This window comes from Clupea harengus, chromosome 24 (genome assembly GCF_900700415.2).
Source record: "Clupea harengus chromosome 24, Ch_v2.0.2, whole genome shotgun sequence".
Taxonomy (NCBI): Eukaryota; Metazoa; Chordata; class Actinopteri; order Clupeiformes; family Clupeidae; genus Clupea; species Clupea harengus.
The window spans coordinates 15713391-15740158 of record NC_045175.1 but is presented as its reverse complement, the minus strand read 5'-3'; the positions used below and the strand labels follow the sequence as shown (position 1 = coordinate 15740158).

At 41.2% G+C, this 26768-nt stretch overlaps 1 protein-coding gene and 1 long non-coding RNA gene across 2 annotated transcripts; one reads left to right on the top strand and one right to left on the bottom strand.

The window, feature by feature from the left end:
• Positions 1–2011: 2011 nt before the first annotated feature.
• LOC105892272 (GTPase IMAP family member 9-like) lies at positions 2012–24837 on the bottom strand. Its single transcript, XM_031562045.2, has 4 exons — positions 24630–24837; positions 19562–19597; positions 2212–2889; positions 2012–2025 (listed from the first exon to the last, which is right to left on the bottom strand). Exons 1-4 carry the CDS (start codon positions 24751–24753, stop codon positions 2012–2014), a joined length of 852 nt encoding a protein of 283 aa, XP_031417905.2. The 5' UTR covers positions 24754–24837.
• LOC116219338 lies at positions 6385–7860 on the top strand. The gene is made up of 3 exons (XR_004163165.1): positions 6385–6456; positions 6535–6597; positions 7405–7860. It is a non-coding gene; the product is annotated as an uncharacterized LOC116219338 (long non-coding RNA).
• Positions 24838–26768: the final 1931 nt, after the last annotated feature.

Genomic DNA, 26768 nt, shown 5'->3' with positions numbered 1-26768 from the left:
CAAACCAAGGGGCTAATTCTGGGCCTCACAGGCCTGTCAATCACACAGATGCTCCGCCCCTGCACTTCACCACTCTGGGCCTCACAAATAACCAATATCTTAGTGTTTGGCAACTTTTGGTGTTATGGTCTCTGTTTACACTCAAAGAGCATTTACACAACCACTACACGTGAGAAAATCTTGAAATAATTATCTTGGCTGTAGACTATAAACATAGCTATAGAGTTATATTGGGATGTATGAAATGTAGAGGGAAATATGTTCTTTATGTTTGTGTAAAAGAGACATACAGTGCCTTCCACAATTATTGGCTCCCCTAGTGAATTTGAGCAAGACAGGCTATGAAAAATAGTCTTTGCTGTTTATCCTCTTGGTCTTTCACTAAAAATATTCACAAAAATCTTACCTTTTCATTGAAGTAAAATCATTGAAAGAAAAAAAAAACTGTTTACATTAAATACATATTTTTCCCCAAAACATGTGTGCCACAATTATTGGCACCCCTAGAAAAATCTTATAATTAAAATCTAATGTTTAAAATTTTTTAGTTCACCTGTTTGATTAGACCTTAAGAGGTCAACCATGACTTCCTGTTCCACTGGTGTACAAATATGAGGTGACACAGGCCAAATTCCATTAGTCATTCATCACTATGGAGTCATTCCACGCCAAACGTGACAATTTAAGGAAAATTCCCCACTCGACCATCTCAGATTTGGCTGAAAAAATTCAAGGTTGTTCATACACTTCTTAATAGGTATAGTCCCAAATATTAGCTCTCTACTCCCAATAGTTTTGTCACAAAAGGATGTTTTAGGGGTGAGGGGATGGTTCGACTGGCAAAAAAATCTCCAAGGATCACAGCTGGAGAATCACCACAAGTTCTTTTGGCGGGTTGCCAGAAAAAAGCCTCTGCTGTCAATCAACAACAAACTAAAGTGCTTACAGTTTGCCAAATGTAAGTCAGACTTTCAATGGGACCGAGTTATATGGTCAGATGAGACCAAAATAAAGCTTTTTGGCTACAAACATCCAATGTGGGTTTGGCGTAGACAGACAGATAGCCATACAGAAAAGCACCTCATACCCACTGTGAAGTATGGTGGCAGATCTTTGATGGTGTGAGGCTGTTTTTCTTCCAAAGGCCCTGGACATCTTGTTAGGATACATGGTATCATGGACTCCATCATATACCAGCAGATATTAAATGAAAACCTAACAAACCCCTCCAGTAAGTTTAAAATCGGCCGTGGTTGGACCTTCCAGCAGGACAATGATCCGAAGCACACCTCAAAATCAACACAAAAATGGTTCACCGACCGCAGGATAAAGGTTTTGCCATGGCCTTCACAGTCCCCCAACCTAAACCCCATAGAAAATCTGTGGGATGAGCTGAAGCTGAGTCTACAAGCATTGAGCTCAGAATCTGAAGGATCTGGAGAGATACTATATGTAGGAATGGTCTCAGATCCCGTGCCATGTGTTCACCAACCTCATCACGCATTATAGGAGAAGACAAAGGGAGGCTGCACAAAACATTAAATTAAGGGGTGTCAATAATTGTGGAACACATGTTTTGGAGAACAATATTTATTTAATGGCAAAACTGTTTTTTCTTTCAATTATTTTACCTCAATGAAAAGGTAAGATTTTTGTGAATATTTTGATTGGAAGACCAAGAGGATAAACAGCAAAGACAATTTTTTCATAGCCTGTTTTACTCATATTCACTAGGGGTGCCAATAATTGTGGAGGGCACTGTATAAATGTAAGTGACATGTAAATATTTAAACATTCCTGATTTGGAATGTGCAAGGCCTCTTCTTTACATTCCATTACCATTAGCAGTTAATAAACACAATAAATATGTACAGTACAAACATATATGTATACACATATCTATGAATGCACTCATATCTATTATAACATTAAACAGCACATAATGCAGATACAAAGAACATAGAGACACAATAGATTCAAAAGGTACAGTGCATTCAAATAAAATCTAGAGTTAATTAAAAGACACTGAGAATTAAAAGATAAAAACATAAAATAAACTCAGATGCTCCCTCATCTGGATCATGCTCTTGTTAATTAGCGTCATCCTTTTTTTTTTTCATCGAATAAATCTCATAAGCACAAATGCAGCTCCTGCTGCTGCTCCTACTACTACTCCTGCTGCTGCTCCTACTACTGCCCCTACTACTGCGCCTGCGAATGCTGCTGCTCCTCCTCCTTTCATTTTCTCTTCCTCTTCTCTTTCCCTCTCCTCCTTTTCTCTTATTCTTCTCTGCGCCACCTTGTACATCTCACTGGTGTAGTTTGCTCCCCCATTCTTCTCCGCCATGGCCTCAATTTTCTCCTTTAGCTCTCTGACCTGAGTCCTGTATTTACTCTTATTGTTGAAGACGTGATATTTACCCCCACATTGTTCAGTTAGTGATGAGAGAGCAGCACTTCTGCGCAGAACATCCTTCACTGGTTTCCCCTCCAGCACATCCCCATGAGTGAAGAGCACTATAGTGTACTTCAGCGCCTCCTCACCAAAGTTCTCCTGGATCCACTTCACAGCATTCTTCCCCTCCTTTGTGAACCTCACATCTAATCTGATCACCAGCAGGAAGGCATGAGGCCCAGGGAGAGACATCTCAACACACTTCTCCATCTCATCATTCAGCTCTTCCACAGGCTTTTCTGTATCAAACAATCCTGGAGTATCAATCACTGTAATCTCTTTGCCATTCACTACAGTATGTTGATTACTGCACTTTTCAGTCACTGATTCAAATGAGCCACCCTCTTTAAAAGCTTTCCTCCCCAGGATGGTGTTTGCTGAGGCACTCTTTCCAGAACCAGTTTTCCCCAGCAGCACGACCCTTAGAGGAGACACTGTGGAAAAAACAGTCAAAACTCTTGAATGGTGCGAAATGAGCTGTAATTGTAGAAAAAGACAGGATCTATATCTACATGACCTCCTCCACGTAAGTAATCAACACAAGAGGGTATTGGGTTACAGTGTAACAACAATTACTCTGCGTAATGTTCATTAGAATATATGGAGATGCTGTCATGAGAAACACTATTCATGGTATAGTCTAATTACATTTGGAATGGGATAAAGGCAATGGAACATGTCTGGTGCTAGAATTAGTTTGGAACTTGCAGATCCCAAACTGTATAGTATTGTCATCTTCTTCATGTGTACATGATGCTTGATCCCAAGTGTCTAAGCTTGTGAATAATAGAAAATAACACTATGTTTTGATATGGGGCAGCATGGCAGACCTTCATTTGTCATGAAACCATGCAACACTGTAATGCCTTTTGTCCACAAGAAACATAAAAGCGCCCTTATTGCGTGAACAAAATTATGAAGAGAGTTCATTTTTAATGTACAGAAAACAAAACGAATGATTCATGTCACACACAAAAATATCTGCTGTGATTTCCATTTCGTGTACAAAAAGATGAAGGCACTTCTCACTTTGTGGACAAAATTAACTTATTTCAGACAAAAGTATTTCTGTCAACGTAATAGATGTCTTAGGCCAACTTATTTACTTTTGTGGCATGAAAAGTAGAATGTGCTATACTATGATTATTCCTTGCCATCAAATATTAATTTAGTCTATGGTAGTATGGTTTTGCCATATTACTGGAAGTTTGATGTGCACAAAAGGTCTTTGGTCTGACCCCACCATGAGTCAGCAGGTTTTATTATTAATGTCAAAATGAACATGAATTCTAAATACAAATGTACTCACTGTGGGAAGGTGGAGAACAGCTTCTGCTCCGTGTTCCTAAGAGTGCAGAACAATTAATGTACTTAGAAACACATAAAGACTGATGTAAAAAATACTTTAATTTTGTTTCATAATTACGTATTAGTAAATGTATAGAAGTTATGGCCAGTTATGGCCTGGCCAAACACAAGTTATTCTCTCCTCTTGACTAGCAGATGAAGTGCCTTTACCAGGTCACTGGATTGGCAAGGAATGCACTAAATGCAAACAGCTGTAACTCATGCATGTGCACATGCACACTAGAGTGTGGATCGGGCAAATTTTCCTGTCCGAGCCCGGCCCGCGTCCGACAGAGTAGTGACTGAGCCGTCCCGAGCCCGACAGCCATTACAATATTATGTCCGAACCCGACCCAAGCCCGACAGAGACATTGTCTCAACTGTTCATACTAATGAAACATTTACACATTTAAGTTTTTTATGAATAGCCTGCCTTTATGAAACTCGGGCATCCACAGATAAATGCACTCGCTCACACAAACTATCGTGTTAAACGCACAAGCGCACACAAGAGGACCAATAAGCATATTGAAATTAAATGATTCACATTGCAAGAACAAAATAAAAAAAAGAAATATCCTACACATTACACACACCAGGCATCTGCTATTTTTTTTCTTGAAAACTTTAAGTGCACGGCAACGTTCATTATAAAACTATCTACATAGTCTAACCATCGAGGTTTAATCCATGTTGTTGTGGAGAAACTAGGATGGCATCAATCATATTTCATTAAAACTTCAAACATCTTTACATTGGACAGATCTAACATCGCATCGACTACTAAGCAGAAATGTGTCCGAGCCCGAATATAATTTCTAAATATTTGGCCGAAACCTGCACGGCCTGTCGGGTCCCGTCGGGTTCTGACGGGCCCGGGTCGGGTATCCAACCTCTAATGCGCACACACACACACACACACACACATTGCATAGTGACGCAAACAGATCACTAATGATTAGATCACAAAATATTTTTTTTTCGCAGATTAAAGAAGGTATTTATAAATATCACATTATTGGGTCATTCCATGCCAAATCGCCTAAAGGTCCACACATGACTCCCGCAGTTGTTCTCCAGCTGTGTATCATGTATACCCGTACTCCAGATGTGTATCGTGTATATCCGTACTCCAGATTTGTATAATGTGTACCCGTACTCCAGTTGTGTATCATGTGTAGTTCCCATAATAAATATTTATGTGAACGTAACACACCTGTAGAATCTGAATCTGAGTAGATCATCAACAATTACACCAATAATGATGTGTGAAGTTGGGTTTTCATGCAATATGATTTCTTTTCCAGACTTAAATAAAAAATCTAAGTAGGAATTCCTAAATGTTTGTATGCATTATATACATTTTTTTTTTTTATTTCGTTTTTTTTAACTGCAATCTTTAAATTTTTACACTTTACACAATTTCTGAAAACAGTCACTCAAAGAGAAAAATTACACACCTGCAAAAACCATGAGCTAGTTCTCAGCCTGTGAGGGACCAAGTTATCTAGCACACATTTTGGGATGGGGGTACCCTGCTCACTACTGCTCACTACTGTTCTCCACCAGCCATCCTGCTGGGTCATCCTCCTCCTCTCCTCCCTCAATCAATCACACTCCTGTATCTGTCTATCTATCTATCTATTTATCTATAAGGCAAGTTTCAGCGTCTGAAAAAAGGGGCTATGAAAGACCCCACTACTACCGCACCTCTCTCCTGCCGGTTCCTCTCCTGCTTCTGTCTCTGCCTTCCCACCTCCTCCTCTTCTACTTTCACCTCCCTCGGAGCCTCTAACTTGTCAGTAGCGTCGAGTTCCCCTCCACTCCTCTCCACAACAGCGTCTATCTTCTCCAGCAGCTTCATCAGATGACACGGCTCCATCTCTGCTTTGCTGTTCACAGTGTGGTAGCCTCCCCCACAGCTTCTGATGAGGCCCTGCACTTCCTGCTGTGACAGGAAGTGGTCCCACTCTCGACTCGTGACCTTCTCTCTCCCAGTAAACAAAACGACAGTCGTCCGTAGAGCCTCCTCGCCCAGCCTCTGTTTGATCCACTCCACAGCTCTCACGTCCCCCTCTGAGAGAGGCTTCCCGAGAGGGACCACCAGCAGGAAGGCGTGAGGTCCTGGAGCAGCCATGCTCAGACACCTCTCCAGTTCATCTCCACTTGGTCGGTCATCGCTTGAAGAGGTCATCAGGTCGGTCATCAGACACCTCGGGGTGTCAATCAAAGAGACTCTCCTCTCTCCGACGTCTGATGTCTGCAAAGAGCTTCTAGTGGTCTCCTGCTCTTCAAAAGCGTGTCTGCCCAGAATGCCATTTGCTATTGTAGTTTTCCCTGATCCAGGCTGACCCAGCAGTACCAGCCTGAGATTGGGTGCACCTGATGCTCTTCTCGATCCTAGAAGGCAAGAAGAGATGTTTTGGTGGTAAATCATAGCACTTTAAATCAAGACTTGGCTTCAGTGTAAATAGTAAAATAAATTGTAACCCTCATGAAATTAGGGCTACTAATATGAGTAGTGTAGTATAAATTATTGCCTAAAGAGGGCGCACTTTGCCTTCTGTTCAAGGGAACTCCCTGCGAACAAGAGATTCTTTTATCCTTCCAAGATTTTCCCATGAGACGTGTGAGAAAGAGGCTCCCGGAATTCGGTACGAAATAACATTAAACACTCAAAATATTACCATAATTTAAATGTAATTATACTAATAAGACTATTTTCCAACTAGACATCCAACTTGAGAGGGTCAATTGAAGCAAATCCCTAGAATAATACCACACTGAAAACTCCGGTGAGTGAACACGTTTAGCTAGTCACTGCTAGCTACTAGTATAATCATGCTAGCGAACTTGGGAGATGACTAATACTGCTTTTAAGTTGCTATTTGAAAGATTACCTCTTTAAAAACCAATCGGAGTATTAACGTAGTAATTATCAATGTTACTAGCGAACTTTAGCAGCCTGTAATTATAGTTAACACCATGTTTAATATTATATATTGTAAGAGTAAATGTTAACCCTCCACACTGGTGCTCACTGTATCGGGGAGGTAATGTTAAGACCAACAGCTAATGTCTTGACTGACTAGCACAGCTAGACCGCATGGCGATTTGGAATGGATGCGTGGCACTAAGTTGTTTAAGGTTTAGCCATGTAGCTTACGTTGGTAGCGGATAGCAATGGGTTGCTATGTAAGTGCATTGCAGATGCATATCATCTGAATAGCCAATGCATATTTTAGATGGAGTTCGATGATTGTTCTCATGTTTAAGTCAAGTATAATAATATGTAAATAGTAATGAGTTATGTTTAAGTCAAGTATAATAATATGTACATAGTAACAATAGATACGATATAATTATAACATATAATGAAGGAGGATGTTTGAAACAGATAAGCCTTTGCTTAGTGATTGAAAATGCAAGCTTCTGGGCAGGTGAAGTTGTAATGTTATAAGAGTGTGATGTGATGTTGTTTTATCATCTCTGTGTGGTCGCAGTGCACCCAGATAATGGTTGTATATTCTGTATAGAGAAGTTAATGAGATCTCATGTGATAATTAGAATTAGAAACACTGATTATTCTGCACTTTGTGTAGATTGGTTTTTATGTACAGCAGAAGAATCTGAGAATCTGAATCCTGTGAACTTGATGATAAGATGGCGAGCTATACCCAGATTTTGGATGCGGTGTGGCCAACCGCGTGATCCAGATCGAACCTGATAAGCAAACCACGAAAACATCAGACCCCAGTCCTGCCGTCAGGAAGGCAGGTAGTACACACACAGACCGGACGAGAACGGAACTCCCAGAACTCTCAAGCGCACACACACTGAAATGGACTGAAGGACCCTATCCTGGAACTTTCAAGCACACACACTGAAAAGATCTATTCTTCCTTTTTTTATTTTTCACTGTTTTACACTGATTTGTGCATGACCACGTCTGAAACAATAAACTGGTCATTTGTTCAACTGTTCCTTGTCTTAGGCCTACCTCTCCTATGAACCTAGGCAGATATCTAGTACTTTTTCTATTACTAGCCCCAGACAAGTGCTACAAAATGACCAAATATTGTATGATCTTCTAATTCATGAGTACATCGCAAGAAGTCCACTTAAAGGTAAAGTTCTTGAGTATGGTGCCTTACACTTTTTGCCAAATGCAGTGCAAATGTTCTTGGTATCTGTTAAAATAAATGACCAAATCTTGTATATCTTCCAAGTCATGAGTGCAGGTTCTGGAGCACCTGGAGAACCTGGAGCACGTGAAGTGAATCAAGGGACAGAGAACCCACGGCTGGAAGGGCAGTGGGACGGAGACCGAACGCTCAGAAGGAGCAAGACAGTCTGAGAGCCCCTGTTCGGAAGTGGGAAGGATAGACCCCACAGCTGGAAGGAGCTGGACCAACTGGGAACCGACAAGCAGGAAAGTAACCAGAAGTTTGACAATTGTTTAAGAGGAGGAAAACCCTGAATGAAGAGGTGAAAAGAGACATTTTGTGTTTGGTGTTGGACTTTTGAGTTTGTGTTTCAAAAACCTACCTGTGTTGCCTTTGAGTGAAAAACCGAATTAAAACCTTCTTTTTAACCTCCCATTGTGACTGTTTCCTCAGTTAAACTGCACTGCACTGCCCCACCCTAAACCTGTTACAATATATATATAAAAGCCAAACACTATTCCAGCAAATGAACATGTTGTTTCAGGAGCACAGGGATTGGTGATTGATTGGTAACAACCATTTGCCAGAGAAGAGCAGAGCACCTTCAATTTAAAGGAGGAGTGAATCGTCCTCTTCTGTAAAAATTAGCTGAATCTTACCAGAGAGAGCCATTTTCCCCCAGGAGGCTCTGCAGTGTGGTGAGGTCTTGTTGTTTACAATTACTGCAGGGAATCTGAAACCCAAATAAAAACAAACTGTAAACACAATGAAAGATGCTGTGGATCAGCCTGTTGAGAAAAGTTCACTTGTATGTTATGTGCTGCACAGAGAAGGATGGATATAGCCGGTGCACTTGTAAAGAATAAATACTTATAAAACAGACGCTCCGCTCATACTTCCACGCCAAGTTATGCCTGCGCAAGACAGATAACTTAACACACGCACATACAGAACTATGGGCTGGGTCCAACCTGTTCCGTAAGGTGCTTCAAATCACTGGCTACATACTGTACACACACACACATTCAGAACCACTTGACCGTCAAGGTTGACGCAAGTGTCTTTGCTAGTTTCAGACCGACGCAGTTGTCATTTCCTCGTCCAGCGCCCACGTTGTTTAAATAACAAATGCAGTTGCGCCCATCTGAGCGCCCTGGAGCTTGTTTGTCTTAAAATGGAGTTTGTTCAGGTATGTTGGCGCATTGCCATCTTGAGACAGCGGGAAGCAATTGCGCGATTGACAAACAAAAACTTCTGAAGTGCATTATTTCACTGCTTTTTGAAGGCGCATTATAAAGATAGTAGCCTAATATGCGTCTGCATAGACAGTTACACAACGCGTGGACACATACAGGCGTGTTTCACATACAGGGACGCTTAACAGTGCACACATATGCACAAGTTTAAAATATATATATTACAAAATGAAAGAGTATTACTGTACATCAAGATACTTAAGCCTACTGAGGTCACGAGATTTGAAAGTAACACTTTGAATTCATAGCAAACAACACATTTAGGAGCTGCCCTTGCTGTCCAGAGTTCCTAATGAAAACTGCCCGTCCAATCTAGCTTCGTCAAATCATAGTTGACAGAACTGCAAAATAAAAACAATGTTCTTGTTACAATGCTAAAAACCAAGTTATGACTATCCTAATAGTCTTTGTTGTGGCTAGGCTGAAGTTAGGGTGTTACAGCTAATTTACGTGGGGTAGATTGTTACAGGAAACGCTAAATGACAAAACGTACCACTTAGAAGTTTAAATGTCCGATCTCCAAGCCACTGGCTGTTCCTCAACCTCTGTTTCCTCCTCCAATGAAAGCTCAAACATACACGGTTAGATGCCCAAACGGTCTATGGTTCAACTTTCACAGTTTTGGGCGATTTATATCGACAGGTTATTGTGCCTCGCTGCATATCAGCCAATCAGAGCAGAGCTCATCATCTGTGGTTGGGCAGTTGTCATATTGGTTAGGTTAGGTTGCTCTTCTCCGTCGTAGCCTCCATCTTGTCCAGCAGTTCCAGTCTCCAGCTCTCTATATATAACCAAACAAGGGTTTAATAAATAAAAAGAACAAGACCATTTAGGCTTCATAGTGGTTAAGAGTGCCTTTATTCCAGTAGCATGGATAGAGAGTAAGTAAAGTTCAGTCCTTTGCCAGAGCCTGGGTTCCCTGGATATCCACTTAATTTCTGTCCCTGTCAGTAACCCAATAAATAACCCTATCTATCTATCTATCTATCTATCTATCTATAACTCTGTTTATCTATCTATTTATCTATCTATCTATCCATAATAACCATATCTATCTATGTATCTATCTCTCAAAAATAAGGCAGGATTCAGCGTCTGATAAAAGGGGCTATGAAGGACCCCACTACTGCAGTGCACCTCTCTGCTAAAAATATACCAAGTAAGAATGTTTCCATATTTTTCATCCTCCTGCAGCCCTGTGTTGTGTTGTTCTGTACTCCTGTGCAGAGTATTTCTTGCTTTTTATCCGTATTATCATTTGGATAATTAGCCTTACTTACAAGAATGTGGTTGTCCTGACAAGATGGCACCTTCTAAATAAAATCTCCCACAGCCTTCCAATGGTGAGTCTTCTTGCTGGCAAGGATTCCTTTCTCTTTGGTGATTATTATAATTGTCATCAGCTGTGGATCAAGATACTGTTGTTCCACATGGGAGAGTGAGCATGTCAGGTCATCTTTGGTCACAGGCAATGCCACCCAAACAATGCCATCCAGGTTTTTCACCCATATTATCTGACATCTGCTGTCAAGTTCTTCAATGCTAACACGTGTGTCTCCACCCTCTCTTTCTATAAAGAGGAGCGGTTTACAGGAAAGAATTGTGATGTTATGATAATATTCCATTGGCATTTCCATAGAGATGCAAAGTATTTCTTGTGCACTTGTTTCTTTCCTAAAATAGAAATACTTCTGCTCCTCTTTATAGAAAGAGAGGGTGGACACACGTGTTAGCATTGAAGAACATGACAGCAAATGTCAGATAAAATGGGTGAAAAACATGGGTTGCATTGCCTCTTTTCATCGTGTACCTGGTGCAGGCGTGGAGTGAGTGTCTCTGCTAGTTTCAGAGCGACACAGTTGTCATTTCCTCGCCCAGCGCCCACATTATTTGAATAGCAAATACAGGTGTGCCCATCTGAGTGCCCACAGGCTTGTTGGTTTTAAAATCAGGTTTGTTCAGACATGTTGGCACATTGCCATCTTGAGGCAGCATCATAGTATCATAAAGATAGCAGCCTAATATGCGTCTAAATAGGCAGATGCACAACGCATAGACACTCTGGTGTGTGTATTTGTACGTGTGTGTGTGTGTCTGTGCATTAGTATGTGTGTGTGTGTGTGTATGTATGTATGTGTGTGTGTATTAGTATGTGTGTGTGTGTGTGTGTGTGTGTGTGTGTGTGTGTGTGTGTATTAATATGTGTGTGTGTGTGTGTGTATTTGTATGTGTGTGTGTGTGAGGGTATTAGTATGTGTGGGTGTATTTGTATGTGTGTGTGTGTGTGTGTGTGTGTGTTTGTGTGTGAGTGTATTAGTATGTGTGTGTGTGTGTGTGTGTGTGTGTGTGTGTGTGTGTCTGTGTGTGCCCCTGCATCACCACAGGAATCCACCAGAGAAACAGATTAGTGAAATCTGGTATCTGATGGACAGGCAGCCATGTTGTCATTTGTATGCAGTCTTCATTGTACTCTGGCATGTATTCAATTGTAGCTCATCATGTATCTGATATGTGTCTGTCTTTACCTCATTTGTTATAGTATAGCATGTTATAGCAGAATACCTCTAATGAGTTCAAATCTGAGTTTTTCATCTGAAAGTAGATTGCTTAGTCTCACACAGCACAGCTGCACACTGAGTGACCTGCACATTTGCCAAATGCAGTCGTGAATTGTACGTGATTCTTTCTTTTTAGATTTTTCCCCCTTTGGGATTGCCTCTGTTGATTGATTAAACATTACAAATATTCATGATATGTAACCTACTGCTCCTTGGTTTGTTACAGTAGTAAATTAGTCTCACAAATGATATGAAATCAGATGCCAGTAGAGCCTTGATATGTCATGCTGTAATGAATAAAAGAAAAGAGGTTAACTGAACTGCACCACTAGTGTCATTTTGACGTGTTTTAATTTGTATTCATCATACAACAATACATTTTGTTTGTTTGTTTGTTTTGTAAATATAAGTTAACCTCGCCCCACTTGTCAGGGCCTCCTGTTCACATGGAATCCCTCTCTCCAGTGATCTGCAGGCGCCACCTAGTGGTGAACTGCACCACTTTTCTTGCATCTCAAACTCATGAGGATTCATGACATCATTCTCCCTATTTACTTGAATGGATAAAATAAATTATAGTAAGATTCATAACATTTTTGACACTGTAACATTTGTTGTGTCTCCAGAATGACAAGGCCTTTAAATTAATGTCCAAGACTGTAACAGTCATCCGCGGCTCGTCCGTATGGGCAGGTGGTGCAGTGCCCCACCAAAATTTCATCCACTTAAAAACATAGATCCTTAAAATAAACATTTTATCAATTGTTGTTTGTTCAATTACATCCTTAAAAGTAGTGAAGCATTTTTCTCTTTAGTGTTATGTTTATCAGTATACAATGATTGGGTATTGTTCACCCTGCTCATAGTTTGCCTCTTCTGCTACACTTAGGATAGTAGGTTTCATGTGGGGCAGAAGACGCATCTGTACACAGGAACTCCACAGCGCCCCCCACAATTTCCCCATGTAAATCTGTGGTCAGATATGGAACTACAGCGGGCCCTGATAGACAGCCATTTTTGCAGAAATGAATCTGCTCCTTTGCTGTTACAGTTTTTCTCGATTGCTTAAGCACGATTTTGATCGTTTTGTTTTGTTTTTCAAAACACCTCACACAATTAGCACAACCAATCACCCAATGAGCAAAATGAAACACTCTTGTAAAAACTATACACTAATTTAACTAAACCATATTTTGTTACCATATGAAACACACACGTTGCATATGACTGAATTCTGTTTGTACCAGTTACACACTGCTGTTGAAAACCTAAAACACTTTTAGCAATTCTACTTCTCAGTGATTAGAGTAATGTAAGTGAAGTACACAGAGAAAGTGCAAATATACAATAAATTCACCAAACACTACACAAGACCAATGCTGCAGACTAATGAAAATATTAATTTAATTCTCTCCATATACCTAAATCAGTCAACATGTCAACATGGAGAATCACAACAAAACATGTCCCAGTTTTCATGCTACTACAGGAGTGTGCATAACACTGTAAGCTCAGCAAATATCAGACAAACGTAAAATTACGTATCCAGTACAGGTTACAATTCCATTAAAAAAAGATCAGGAAAAAAATGAAAATACAGTACAAATAAAGTTGTTTCATTTTAACCTGATGTCTTTTTAGGATGTGTGCCAGTGTTGACTGAGAGATCTGATGGACATTACAGTATTGAAAATGTATCAATCAATCAATCAAATCAATCAATAGAGAGGTCCGCCTACTTCTGAAGGCAAGAGACACCGCTTTCAGATCAGGTGATGCTCAGACCTTCAGTTCATCCAGGGCTGACCTAAAGTGAGGCATTAAGAAGGCCAAGCACTGCCACAAGCTAAGGATTGAGAAGCACTTCAAGAACAACTCCGACCCCTGGTGCATGTGGCAAGGCATCCAGGCCATTACGGACTACAAACCCAACAACACCAGCTCCCAAAACAGTGATGTCTCCTTCCCTGATGAGCTGAACAGCTTTTATGCTCGCTTTGACAGGGACAACCAGGAATCACACTCTCCTCCACAGAAGTGTGCTGCACTGAGCAGGATCAATGCACGTGAGGCTGCTGGCTCTGATGGCATTCCCGGACGCATGCTCAGGGCCTGTGCTGGGCAGCTAGCTGAGGTCTTGACTGACATATTCAACCCGTCACTGGCACAAGCAGCTGTCCCCACATGCTTTAAAACCACCTCCATCCGGCCGGTGCCAAAACACTCCACTGCAGCGACCCTTAATGACTTCCGCCCTGTTGCACTTACCCCCACCATCATGAAGTGCTTCGAGAGGATGGTTCTGGCTCAACTCAAAACCTGTTTACCACCCACACTGGACCCCTTCCAATTCGCCTACCGCCAGAATAGGAGTACGAAAGATGCCATCTCCACGGCACTACACTCTGCCCTTTCTCACCTGGACAATAACAACATCTATTTGAGAATGCTGTTCATAGACTTCAGTTCAGCTTTCAACACCATCATCCCCTCCAAACTGATCACAAAACTCAGTGACCTGGGTATCAACACTTCCCTCTGCAATTGGATAATGGACTTCCTATCCAACAGACCCCAGTCTGTTAGGTTAGAGAACCACACCTCCTCAACCCTCATCCTGAACAACGTCGTGCCACAGGGCTGTGTTCTGAGTCCTCTCCTCTACTCGCTCTTCACCTACCACTGCACACCTGTACATGGTTTTAATACCATTGTCAAGTTTGCAGACAACACAACGGTGATTGGCCTCATCAGCGACAACGATGAGACGACCTATAGAGAAGAGGTCCAGCACCTGGCGGAGTGATGCGCCGACAACAACCTGGCTCTCAACACCAAGAAGACCAAAGAGCTCATTGTGGACTTCAGGAAGAAAGGTGGCACGCACACCCCCATCCATATTAACGGGACGGAGGTTGAGCGTGTCGCCAGCTTCAAGTTCCTGGGTGTCCACATCTCTGAGGACCTCTCTTGGACCCTCAACACCTCAACCCTGGTCAAGAAGGCACACCAGCGTCTCTTCTCCTGAAGCAACTGAAGAAGGCCCATCTGTCTCCTCAGATTCTGGTAAATGTCTACCGCTGCACCATCGAGAGCATCCTTACTAACTGCATCTCAGTAATAACACTGCAGAGTGTTGTGAAAACTGCCTAACGCATCACCGGTTCCTCACTCCCCACCATTGAGGCTTTCCAGAGCAAGACATGTCTGCGGAGGGCACGCAGCATCGTCAAGGACAGCTCACAGCCCAGCCACAGACTGTTTGCCCTCCTCCCCTCTTGGAGGCGCTACAGGGTCCAGCAGGTTCAGGAACAGCTTCTACCCTGTGGCTGTCACCCTGAATCATGGCGGTAGCCCCCCACCCCCCCCACCCCCACCCCCACACACACATCCTCCAGTGACTGTACTCCCCCCTCCACCCTGGCTTGGACAGCCACTGAACATTTGCACTAGACTGTTACTTTGTACTACTGTATTATCCCACTTATAGTGTGTTCATAACTATATCTATTTATATACTTATCCTGCTCATAGTGTTTTCACCATACTTACAGTATATCATACCATACCTCTTAACTTACTCTGTATATAATATTACTACCACCTCATTCACTTAATTTTTCTCTTTTTCATTTCACTTACCATCACCACCTGCACTTTACATCATATCTACACTACCTACTTCTATTGCTGCAAGTCTTGTATCCATTCTGTTCATATTCCATATATATTTCTTACTGTACATATCTTATTTATTTACATATTCCACTTTAAATATGCACATACTCTGCACTTTGACTGCTATTTTGCACTTCTGGTTAGATGCGAAACTGCATTTCGTTGTCTCAGTACTCTGTGCAATGACAATACAGTTGAATCATAATCATCATAGAGTTCTATTGGGATTTATGCAATGTAGAGGAAAACATGTTCTTTATTTTGATGAAATGTGTAAATATTTCCACATTCCTGATTTGGAATGTGCATAACCTTTACATTACACAATGAATATGTACAGTAGATAAAACAAGATTTACAAACATATCTATTAATGCACTCATATCTATTATAACATTCAACAGCACATTTAGCAGATACAAAGAACATAGAGACATAATAGATTAAAAGGTTAAGTGTATTAAAAGAAAAGGTAGATTACATTAAAAGACACAGAGAATTAAAAGATAAGAAACATGAAATAAACTCAGATGCTCTTGTTAATTAGCATTATCCTCATCTCCCCAAATTTGTCTCCCTATAGCTGCTAATGCTGCTGTTACTGCTGCTACTAATGCTTCTACTCCTCCTCCTGCTGCTCCTCCTGCTACTCCTCCTCCTGCTGCTGCTACTCCTCCTCCTGCTGCTCCTCCTGCTGCTGCTTCTAATGCTGCTACCACTCCTCCTGCTGCTGCTCCTCCTGCTACTCCTCCTCCTGCTGCTGCTACTCCTCCTCCTACTGCTCCTCCTCCTGCTGCTGCTCTTAATACTATTATTCCTCCTGCTCCTGCTCCTGCTCCTGCTCCTGCTCCTGCTCCTGCTCCTGCTCCTGCTCCTGCTCCTGCTCCTGCTCCTGCTCCTGCTCCTGCTGCACCTGCTGTTATTGCTGTTAGTGCTGTTAGTGCTACTTCTACTGCTAATGGTGCTGCTACTACTGCTGCTCCGACTGCTAGTGTGGCTCCTGCTACTACTAAACCAGCAAAGGCCCCCACAGTCTTCGTCTCCTTCTCTCTCTTCTTCCTCTCTAATTTTCTCTGCGCCTCCTCTGCCTCGAATCTCTGCCTCCTTTCTTCTGCGGCCTTCATCTGTGCCTCTCGCCTCTTTCTCCTCTCCTCCTCTAACTTCATCTCTGCTTGTTTTTTCTTTCTTTCCTCTTCTCTTTCCCTCTCCTCCTTTTCTCTTATTTTTCTCTGCACCTTCTTGTACATCTCATTGGTGTAGTTTGCTCCCCCATTCTTCTCCACCATGGCCTCAATTTTCTCCTTTAGCTCTCTGACCTGAGTGCTGTGTTTACTCTTATTGTTGAAGATGTGATATCTACCCCCACAATCTTCAATAACAGATGAGAGTTCAGGACTTTTGCACAGAAAATCCTCCACTGGTTTCCCCTTCAGCTGATCCCCATGAGTGAGGAGCACTATAGTGTACTTCAGCGCCCCCTCACCAAAGTTCTCCTGGATCCATTGCACAGCATTCTTCTCCTCCTCTGTGAACCTCACATCTAATCTCATCACCAGCAGGAAGGCATGAGGCCCAGGGAGACACATCTCAACACACCTGCCCATCTCACCGTTCAACTCTTCTGTACCAAAATGAAATCCTGGTGTATCAATCACTGTAATTTGTCTACCAGCCACTAAAGTTTGTTGATTAATGCAGGTTTCAGTCACAGATTCAGATGAGAGGTCCTCTTTAAAAGCTTCCCTCCCCAGGATGGTGTTTCCTGAGGCACTCTTTCCACAACCAGTTTTACCCAGCAGCACGACCCTTAGAGGAGACACTGTGGAGGAAACAGTCAAAACTCTTGAATGGTGTGAAATGAGCAGTAATTGTAGAAAAAGACAGGATCTATATCTACATGACCTCCTCCACATAAGTAATCAACACAAGAGGGTATTGAGTTACAGCAGGGGTCTCAAAATCAGGCCCGCGGGGCAATTCCGGCCCCGCAAGCGATTTTATCCGGCCCGCAAAGTTCCATTGATAAAAAAAAAAAAAAAAAGTTCCATTGATTGGGCCACCCCAACGTTTACCGTAAAATCTGGCCCCCCAATGACCAGACTGGACACTCATCGGCCCCCGGGTAATTTAAGTTTGAGACCCCTGGGTTACAGGGTCACAACATTTACTCTGCCTAATGTTCTTAAGAACATATGGAGATACTGTCATGAGAAACACTATTCATGGTATAGTCCAGGGTTTCCCAACCCATGGGCCGCGGAGCACCATCCAGTGGGCCGCAAAAATGTTTCAGGTTTTTTTTTTTCCCAAGAATTTTCCACGTAGAACGGATTTTTAGTTGAGAACAATATTAATACAATTTATGATTGAAATTGGATGTTTTAAACACAATATAAAATATATAAATAGGCATAACAGACAGATCTGTATTATCCTATCTTGTTCGAGCTTTACAGTGTCATCAAGTTAAGGCGCTCGGTTAATGTTTAGTCTCTGGCGATATTAGCGGAAAACGTTTCTTAAGCGAAAGGATGACAGCACTGGTAATGTCATACTACCGAAAACTACTAAAATTCAACGTAAATACAACCCTGATTATATTAGATTTGGTTTCGTGAATGGAGGTGACGACTTTGAGCCCAGGGCGCAGTGTGTCAAATGCGTTTTAAAGCTGTCTAATGAGGCGCTCAAACCTTAAAATCTGAATCGACATTTGGAGATGCAACATCCAGCACACACATCCAGAACCCGATCCTGGAAAGGATGAAAGGTAGCCGTTCCTTTAAAAACAAGTTAGACGAGTCGACGGACGTCAGTAAAGCTGCATTAGTGCCGTTTTTTGTGCGTTATCATTGGAGTGGTATTCTACAAGAGGACACACTTTTCTGTAGATAAGCTATGAACTACTGCCCAGGATTGCTCGGTTCTATTTATGTTGATAATAGATTGCAGCCACAGATTTTAATCATTAGTTTCAATTTTTTGAATCATTATATTGACCTATTTGAACCTATTTATTGAACCTTATTTGAACCTATTTGTTTGCACGTCTGAAGCATCACCTATTTTAATTAGGCCTAGCTGAGTGGTCTTGTTTGCATGTTTCATCACTTGTTTTGAGTGCATGCTATCTTCTGGGTCTATTCTGGTTTTATTTCCTTGTTTGTTCGCTGTGCACAAATAGGCCTAGGCCTACTGCAATTAAGTTCCTTTGTTTCAAAACTCTTTTGGATAATAAATCCTTTTTGACTGAAAATGCTCTGTGCGGGTTTATGTTGTTTTCTGGTGCACAATACAATTTTTATTGCAATATCTAGAAGAAGATTTTCTTGTATTAATTTCTAGGCTCCGACCTGTAGCAGGTGGTGATGATGTTCTTTGTGACACATAACAATCGCTTATTAATAAGAATGGAATATAGATTAGCTAAAGTAAGCGGGGTGTCTGTTGGGCCCCGACCTGTTACACGTACAAAAAGGTGGGCCTCGGAGTAGAAAAGGTTGGGAACCCCTGGTATAGTCTAATCACATTTGGAATGGGATGAAGGCAATGGAACATGTTTGGTTCTAGAACAAGTTAGGATCTTGCAGATACAAAACTGTATTGTATTGACATCATCTTCATGTGTACATGATGCTTGATCCCAAGTGTCTACGCCTGGGAATGATTGAATATAATCTATGTATTTGTAATGTATTTTGATATGGGGCAGCATGGCAGGCATTCATTCATCATGAAACCATGCAACACTGTAATGCCTTTTGTCCACGAGAAACACAAACAAGTCAGCATTGTGTCCACAGAATTATGAAGAGAGTACATTCTTTCATGCACAGAACCAAAATGAATGAATGATTCTCACTTTGCGGAAAAAATGAAATAATTTCACAGATAAAAGTAAGTCTGACAATTTAATAGAGGACAACCTATTTACTTTTGTGGCATGAAAAGTAAAATGTGCTATACTATGATAATTCCTTGCCTATGAATATTCATGTTGTCCATGGTAATATGGGTTTGCCATAAAGTATGATGTTCACAAGTCAGCAGGTTATATCATGAATGTCAAGATGAACATGAATAAAAACAAAATGTACTCACTGTTGGGAGGTGGAGAACAGCTTCTGCTCCGTGTTCCTAAGAGATCAGCGCACAACAATGAATGACAAATGTAAAAAATACTTAATTTCTTTTTTTGATAATTACAATAAGTTTTGATTTTGCAGAAACAAAAATGTATGGAATGAAGTTATGGCCTGACTAGACACAAGTTATTATTTACCTCTTGACTAGCAGAGGAAGTGCCTTTACCAGGTCACTGGATTGTCAAGGAATGTGCAAACAGCTGTGACACATACAGTTCAATATTAGTAAAGTAAATGTAATAACTTCTTGAAATTGAGAAATTGTGAATTACATTTGAATTATGCTAAATTGAATACAATTGTACAGAGTGAGTAGAATTATAAATGAGAATGGGCCAGTGTGTTCCTGCCACCATGAATGATGAGTTAGAATTAGAATTAGAGCTTTTGGTTCACGAGGTTACAGCAAACTTAAGCCCTGTCTACACTAACCCGGGTAAATACAAATACTCGCAATAAAAACGATCTCCATCCACACTACCTTTTTTATATCGTTTTCCGAATGTTTGTTGTCCACACTAACACGTTGAAATGACAGATGCTGTCATGGTTACGCCACTCCTGCCCCGCAAGCCAGTGCCATGGCAACTAAAAGTTTCCCCTGTCCACACTACAACGCGAACCCGGAGTTTTGGGGTGTGGAGGGGGTATCAATACTGCAGAACCCTCTGTTCAAGTTATGTATGGTCTGGTACCCCGTTGTGAACTTAACCCTCCTATTATGTTTGGGGTCAATTTGACCCCATTCAATGTTTAACGTCTCTAAATAAATGATTGGTATAATTTTTTTTGCTTCATATTTAATGACTTTTCCTAATTTAATGGGGACAACTGGGTAAACACAAAATTAACATGATGATATGTTTTCAATGTCCTGAACACATGATGTACGCATAGGTGTTGTTTGGGGTCAATTTGACCCCACGCTGTTTTAATTGTATACAATATATAAGAAATATCAATATTTTTTCATCACATTGTTACTATTCCTGATAACAGAAATAGTTTTTTATTCCAAATGTTATAGATAACAACAATATGTACTTAGAAATAAAATGAAGCCATAAAACACCAGAATGATATCTCTTTCCAGTTTTAGGTCAATCAGTGAGATTTTATGGTGATCTGCATATTCCTCCATAGTAGCGTAAAATGTATTCTGGATGTATAAGGGGGGTTAAATAGACAAATTGCAGCATTATTATATGCCTATATGAAATTATATCAAATATAAACATTTAAACAAATAACATTTATATTTTCACCTGTTTTCACACCCAAAACCCTGATGTTCGTATATTTTTTTTATTAATTGCGTAAATTCTCTCGCACGCACAAAGTTTTATTCAGCACCTGATATGTCATGCTAAGACATCGCTTGTTTCGTTACAAATGGAACAGACCTGGTTTCGACCTGCTTTTATGAGGCGGAGAAATCTCACGCAAATTAGAGATGCGCTCTCGTCAGGCAGTTTTAGTAAATACCACGGAAAACATAATTAGGCGCATTTTACACATCTCCTCCCATCTTTTTGGGGCGAACCCCCACTTTCCCTTATACCCTCCCATTTATGCATATGTATAAGACGGGAAGCGCAACCTGCCTCTATCCGCTTCAGCAGCGGGGAATCTGCGTTTTTTTTTCCAAGTGTGCCACTTTTGTAAATACGGTTCTACGTCTTTACCCGCATATTTAGAAGAAAGTATGCCTGAAGTGGGCGAAATTCTGTTAGTAAATCTGGCCCTCACAGTCTAACTCTGGAGTAGGGATGGGGCTCGAGAACTGGTTCTTGTGGAGAACCGGTTCCCAATGGATCTATTCCTTGGAATTTTAGCCAAAGGCCTTTATCGATTCCACTATCGATTACAGTGCCGTTTGCGCATGCGAAATGACGTCACATGCACAAAGTCTTGTTTTGTAAGACCGCAGCCAACATGGCGTAAAGGCAGAGGCGTTTAAAAGTGTGGTCATATTTCACGCGAAAGATTACCATAGGGCCACATGCAATTCTACCAATATGCAGAAACATTTATCCATACAGCATGCAATAACTTTATAGGGATGTCACGTTTTTGCGCTACGGAGTGACAATAACGTTAATGAATCTCAACCAAGCAACAGCAGCGCGACTTACGTTAGTGCTTCATCTGTTCATTTCGGAGGTAAACTCCTCCTAGACCCTGTCTATTGTGTTAGTGCCATTTGTTTCTTGGCATGTTGAAATGTTATTTAGCATAGTGGTTTTCAAACTCTTGTATATCAAGGACCCTAAAACTGCCACAAATTAGACCAGGGAGGGATTCCCATTTGATAATATTCTTTTCCAGGCTCCCCCATCTGATAAGATTTTTGAGTTAAGATGTTTTATTACAAAAATTGTATGAAACCCATTACCAAATCAGTCATACATTATGTTACTTATGGTTGGAATTATAGAAAGAAAATTCTTTCTGGGGACCCCTTGGCATTCAATCAAGGAAAAGGAAGCCTAGGCTATGGGCTTTGAGAGTTTGTTGACCTATTCCAAGGTTTGTTTTTGGTTATTAAAAATATGTACATTTATACATACATACTGTATATGCTGTGCATCATCTATTCAGAGAATATTATATAAAAGAAAATTAATGAAGCCGTTTTTACTTTTTTTTTCCCTTACCCAATGAGAATCGATAAGGAATCGGTCGATAAGCTGAATCGAAAATGGAATCAGAATCGTTAAAATCTTATCAATTCCCATCCCTACTCTGGAGTAAAACGAACTAAGGATGTATACGGTATGGGGAAAACTAGCATGCAGGGGCACAGAGCTAAACATAGGAAGTCACTGAGGACCTGGGGTCGTGGGCGCGGAACCTTGGGAAACGCTGGAGGGGAATCCAGGCGGACGACGAGATCGCCGAAGTGGTTTCTTGAGCTGGCCGTCTGGGGTAGTATCTTTGTCCATGTAGCGACGAGAGCAGACAGGGAAGTGAGGAGTATATGTAGGGGAGTTTCAGGTGTGTGTGCTTGGTGATTAAGGGATGTGAATCATGTGCAGCTGGGAATGTGAACGTGACTGATGAGATGAATGAAGTGCAGCGGGGAGAGTGACAGTCAAAAGACATGGGAGCAAGTGAAATTGCCTAAAGGCCCCACATGACTCCCTCAGTTTTTCTCCAGATTTGTCATGTGTACCCGTACTCCAAGATTTGCATCATGTATACCCGTAACCCAAATGTGTATCATGTATACCCGTACTCCAGATGTGTATCATGTATACCCAAACTCCAGATATGGGCACAGGTGAAGTTTCAGTGCCCAACACCAAAAGGTAGAATGATGGTAGATTACTAGTGCCCTCACAGGAATTGTCCCACTTCCATCTTAAGTGTGCTTTAGGATTTTAGGACACTGAAGATATCAGGATCTAATTCTCCTGTGACTAACTGCCACCTGTAGAATCTGAATCTGAGTAGAAGTTCAACAATTACGATGATAATGACGTGTGAAGTTTGGTTTTCATGATATCCGATTTTTAATTTTTCTGATTTTAATGTACCAATGTAGGACCATACGGAATGTTGGTATGCAATATATTAAGTATCTTCATTTCTTACAGTTTTTTTTTACTGCAATGATTACATTAATAATTTATGATACCAGTCACTCAAAGAGAAAACTGTTAAGCCTTCTGGAGGTGTCCTGGGCCTAATTCAACAAGACACTGATGAAGGAAGGTGCCTGCTTGAAAACCCCAGTGAAACGCTCACAAAAGCAGCTTCATCATTGTTGTAGCCTGCTGCTCAGGTTCTATGGTTGGGCAGTCATGTTGTGTTTAGCAGTTGTGTCTGGTTCTATGGTTGGGCAGTCATGTTGTGTTTAGCAGTTGTGGGCTACAGACAGTGCTTGGTGTGCTGTGAAGGATCCGGATCTCACGGAGTAGAAAGTTTCATATGATGAAACATAGGGAACTGTTACTTGAGAAGCCTGCTGGTTTTTGTGTGTAACTTTTATTCCTTCATTCTCTCCCCTAGCTCTCGTGCTCTCTCTCTCTCCCCCTAGCCCACCTCGCCTCTCTCCTGTCTGCTCTCATTCACTCTCTAACTGATATCCTTCTCTATAACTGATATCCTTCTCTCTCGCTCTCTGATAGTATGCACTCCTCGTGCCAGCTGCTAGAAGACCGTTTGGACTAACACGCTTCCTCCCTTCTGTCTCTGTTTTTTTTTTTTTCTTCACAAAGCCAGATGGAGGTTCCCCTGACGTACAAGCACTGTTACTGCGGAGCCAGGGAGAAGCGGGAGAACCTTTTAAACGCGTTTTTTTTGGGAAACAAACTTTAAGAACTCCAGCGTTCCTTTGAAGGAGACACAGTTCACTGACACTAACATGTAGATGTATGGGTGCTCTGCTGTAATAACTAGCTGGATGTCTTATTTTCATTCTCTCTTGCTGAGCTTTTCTTTCAGCTGAATGCGAAGGCCCTCCTCCTGTCAGTCATTGTTTTTTGTTGTTACTTCATGTCGTCTTGCCTCAGCTATGCTACTGGGAAAGTGTGGTTTAAAAAAAAATTATAAAGTGTTTGATTTTGTGGTGGTACAACTGAATGATTCGTTTGTCAGGGGTGTCTGTGGTGGTTCAACTCAAAATCGAATCCCTTAATTCATCATGAAGCACATTGGAGTCTGAGTTAATACACATTGCCTGTCCTGACTATACAAGAGGTGCTTCAGGACGAATGAAGAATAAACTGGCAGTAATCTCTGTGCCTTCCGGATCCGGGGTATAACATCTGGTGTGTGTGACGGCTCTCAGTTGTGCATCTGTGTTGAAGCCTGCTAATTAGTATCTGTGGTTGGGCAGTAGTTATATTGGTTAGGTTAGATTGCTGGGTATGTACGTGCATTAACAGTGAGAGTTGGGAAGCCCCCAACCAATAGCACAAGGACTTAAACATCTTTTCCTATGTATAACTAAAAAATCTGCAAAAATACTTTATACATATATTGCAATTTGGAGCTGTGGTGAAGGTCCTTTTTCTTACGGTTCTTTGGTGGCTGAGCTGTACTCTTCTCCATCGTAGCCTCCAACTTGTCCAGCAGTTCCAGTCTCCAGCTCTCTATACAACCACACAAAGGTTGAAGAAATAGTTGAAAGAACAAGACCATTTAAGCTTCACAGTGGTTAAGACTGCCTGTTTTCCAGTAGCATGGATAGAGAGTAAGTCAAGTCCAGTCCTCGGCCAGAGCCTGGGTTCCCTGGATATGCACCACATTTCTGTCCCTGTCACTTCACTCTCATGCTTTTGGCATTAATTGAGCCTGTTAATCTGTTAATCACCTTGGGTGTGACTATTTTGTGATCTGATGATATTATAAGCCTATCATTTTCACTCACAGTCATACTTAACCTGTTTAACCCGTAAACTGTTTACTCAATGTAACAAATATAAAGCAAATCATCATTTCTTTAATGGAATTAAATAAAGTGTTTCCATGGTCACATCTGGATGAATACATCAGGTGATTTGTCTCTAATCCAGAACACTTGTCACGTCACGATTATATCATGTCACTTGTATCGACATTGCAAGACTCAAAGACCCATAAACATCAAAGAGATTTGCCGCAACCCTAAGGAACAGGTTATAAGTTCTCAGGGACACCGATTATGGGATGGAAAGGGACGTAGAGGCTATCTGGAGAGCTGGAAAAGAAAGTTATCATTATGCATGTGAGAAGATCATACCCAGTAGAAGAAAACAGAAAAAGATCTGGATATCAACAAAGTCATGGAATCTGATAAAAAAAAGACGACTTCTGGAAGAAAAGAAAGACGGTACAAAATCAGAAAGGCTGATTGGAAAGTATGCATCTGAATATACAAAGAAGTCAAACGCAGGTTAAGATCAGGAGTGGGCTGTATAGACCAAATCTTCACCCTGAGGAATATTCTGGAGCAAAGCATTGATTGTGCAGCAACAGTAACATACACATTAACTTTGAAAAAGCGTTTGACAGCATTCATATAAATAGTTTATGGAAGATCCTATTATCCTATGGTTGCCCTGAAAAGTTTGTTACAATCATCAAACTGTTCTATGAAAAGAGTGGTGTCTGACAAGGCTGCGTATTTTCAACCTATTCTCTTTCTTGTGGCAACTGACTGGGTAATGCATAAAACTATTGGTAATCAGAAGAGAGGCATAAGGTGGACCCTCTACTCAACCCTGGAAGATCTTAAGTTTGCAGATGGCACTGCATTACTAGCTAGCTCAAGTAACCATCTACAGAGCAAAAAAGATGATCTATCTACAAAGGCCAAAAAAAGTGGGTTTTACCCACATAGGTGTAAAGGATGATGATGACGATGATGATGTCCATTGTTTGATGGCAGGTAGTCTACAAGTTAGTGCACAGCTGAGGGTGGTTCTATGGAAGTGACAATGGAATGTACTCTGTCAACATTCCAAATAAACTCTGTCGGTTTATTTCCTGTAAACAGCTCCTCGTCATAGAAAGAGAAGGTGGACACACGTTTTAACATTTAACATGACAGCAAATGCCTGATCAATACAGGTGAAAAACTTCTTTGGCCTGTATTGCATCGCCTCTTAATCTTTTGGGCCCTATCTTGTAGCTGGTGCGACGGTGCGCAAGTGCAACGCGAGTGTCTTTGCTAGTTTCAATCCGACGCAGTTTTTTTTTTTATTTGTTCAGGCAGCGGAGAGCAATAGCCTAAAATGCGTCTACGAAGGCAGTTGCACAACGCGTGGACACTGTATCTTACACACACACAGGGACGCTTAACAGCGCACAATTATGCAAAACAATGTTACAATATCAAAGGGTAGGCTATTACTGTACAATACATCATAATATTAAAGCCTACTGAAGTCACGAGATTTGAAAGCAGCACTCGGAATTCATAACAAACAACACACCAGAGTTCCTAATGAAAACTGCATGTCCAAACTAGCTTCGTCAAATCATTGTTGACAGAACTGCAAAATAAATCCAATGTTCTTGTTACAATGCTAAAACCAAAGTTACAACTATCCTAATAGTCGTGGTTGTGTGTAATTTACGTGGGGCAGATTGTTACTGAGAAAAGTTAATGACAAAACTTACCACACAGAAGCGTTCATTTCAAATCTCCGAAAAACCGGCTGTTCCTCAAGATT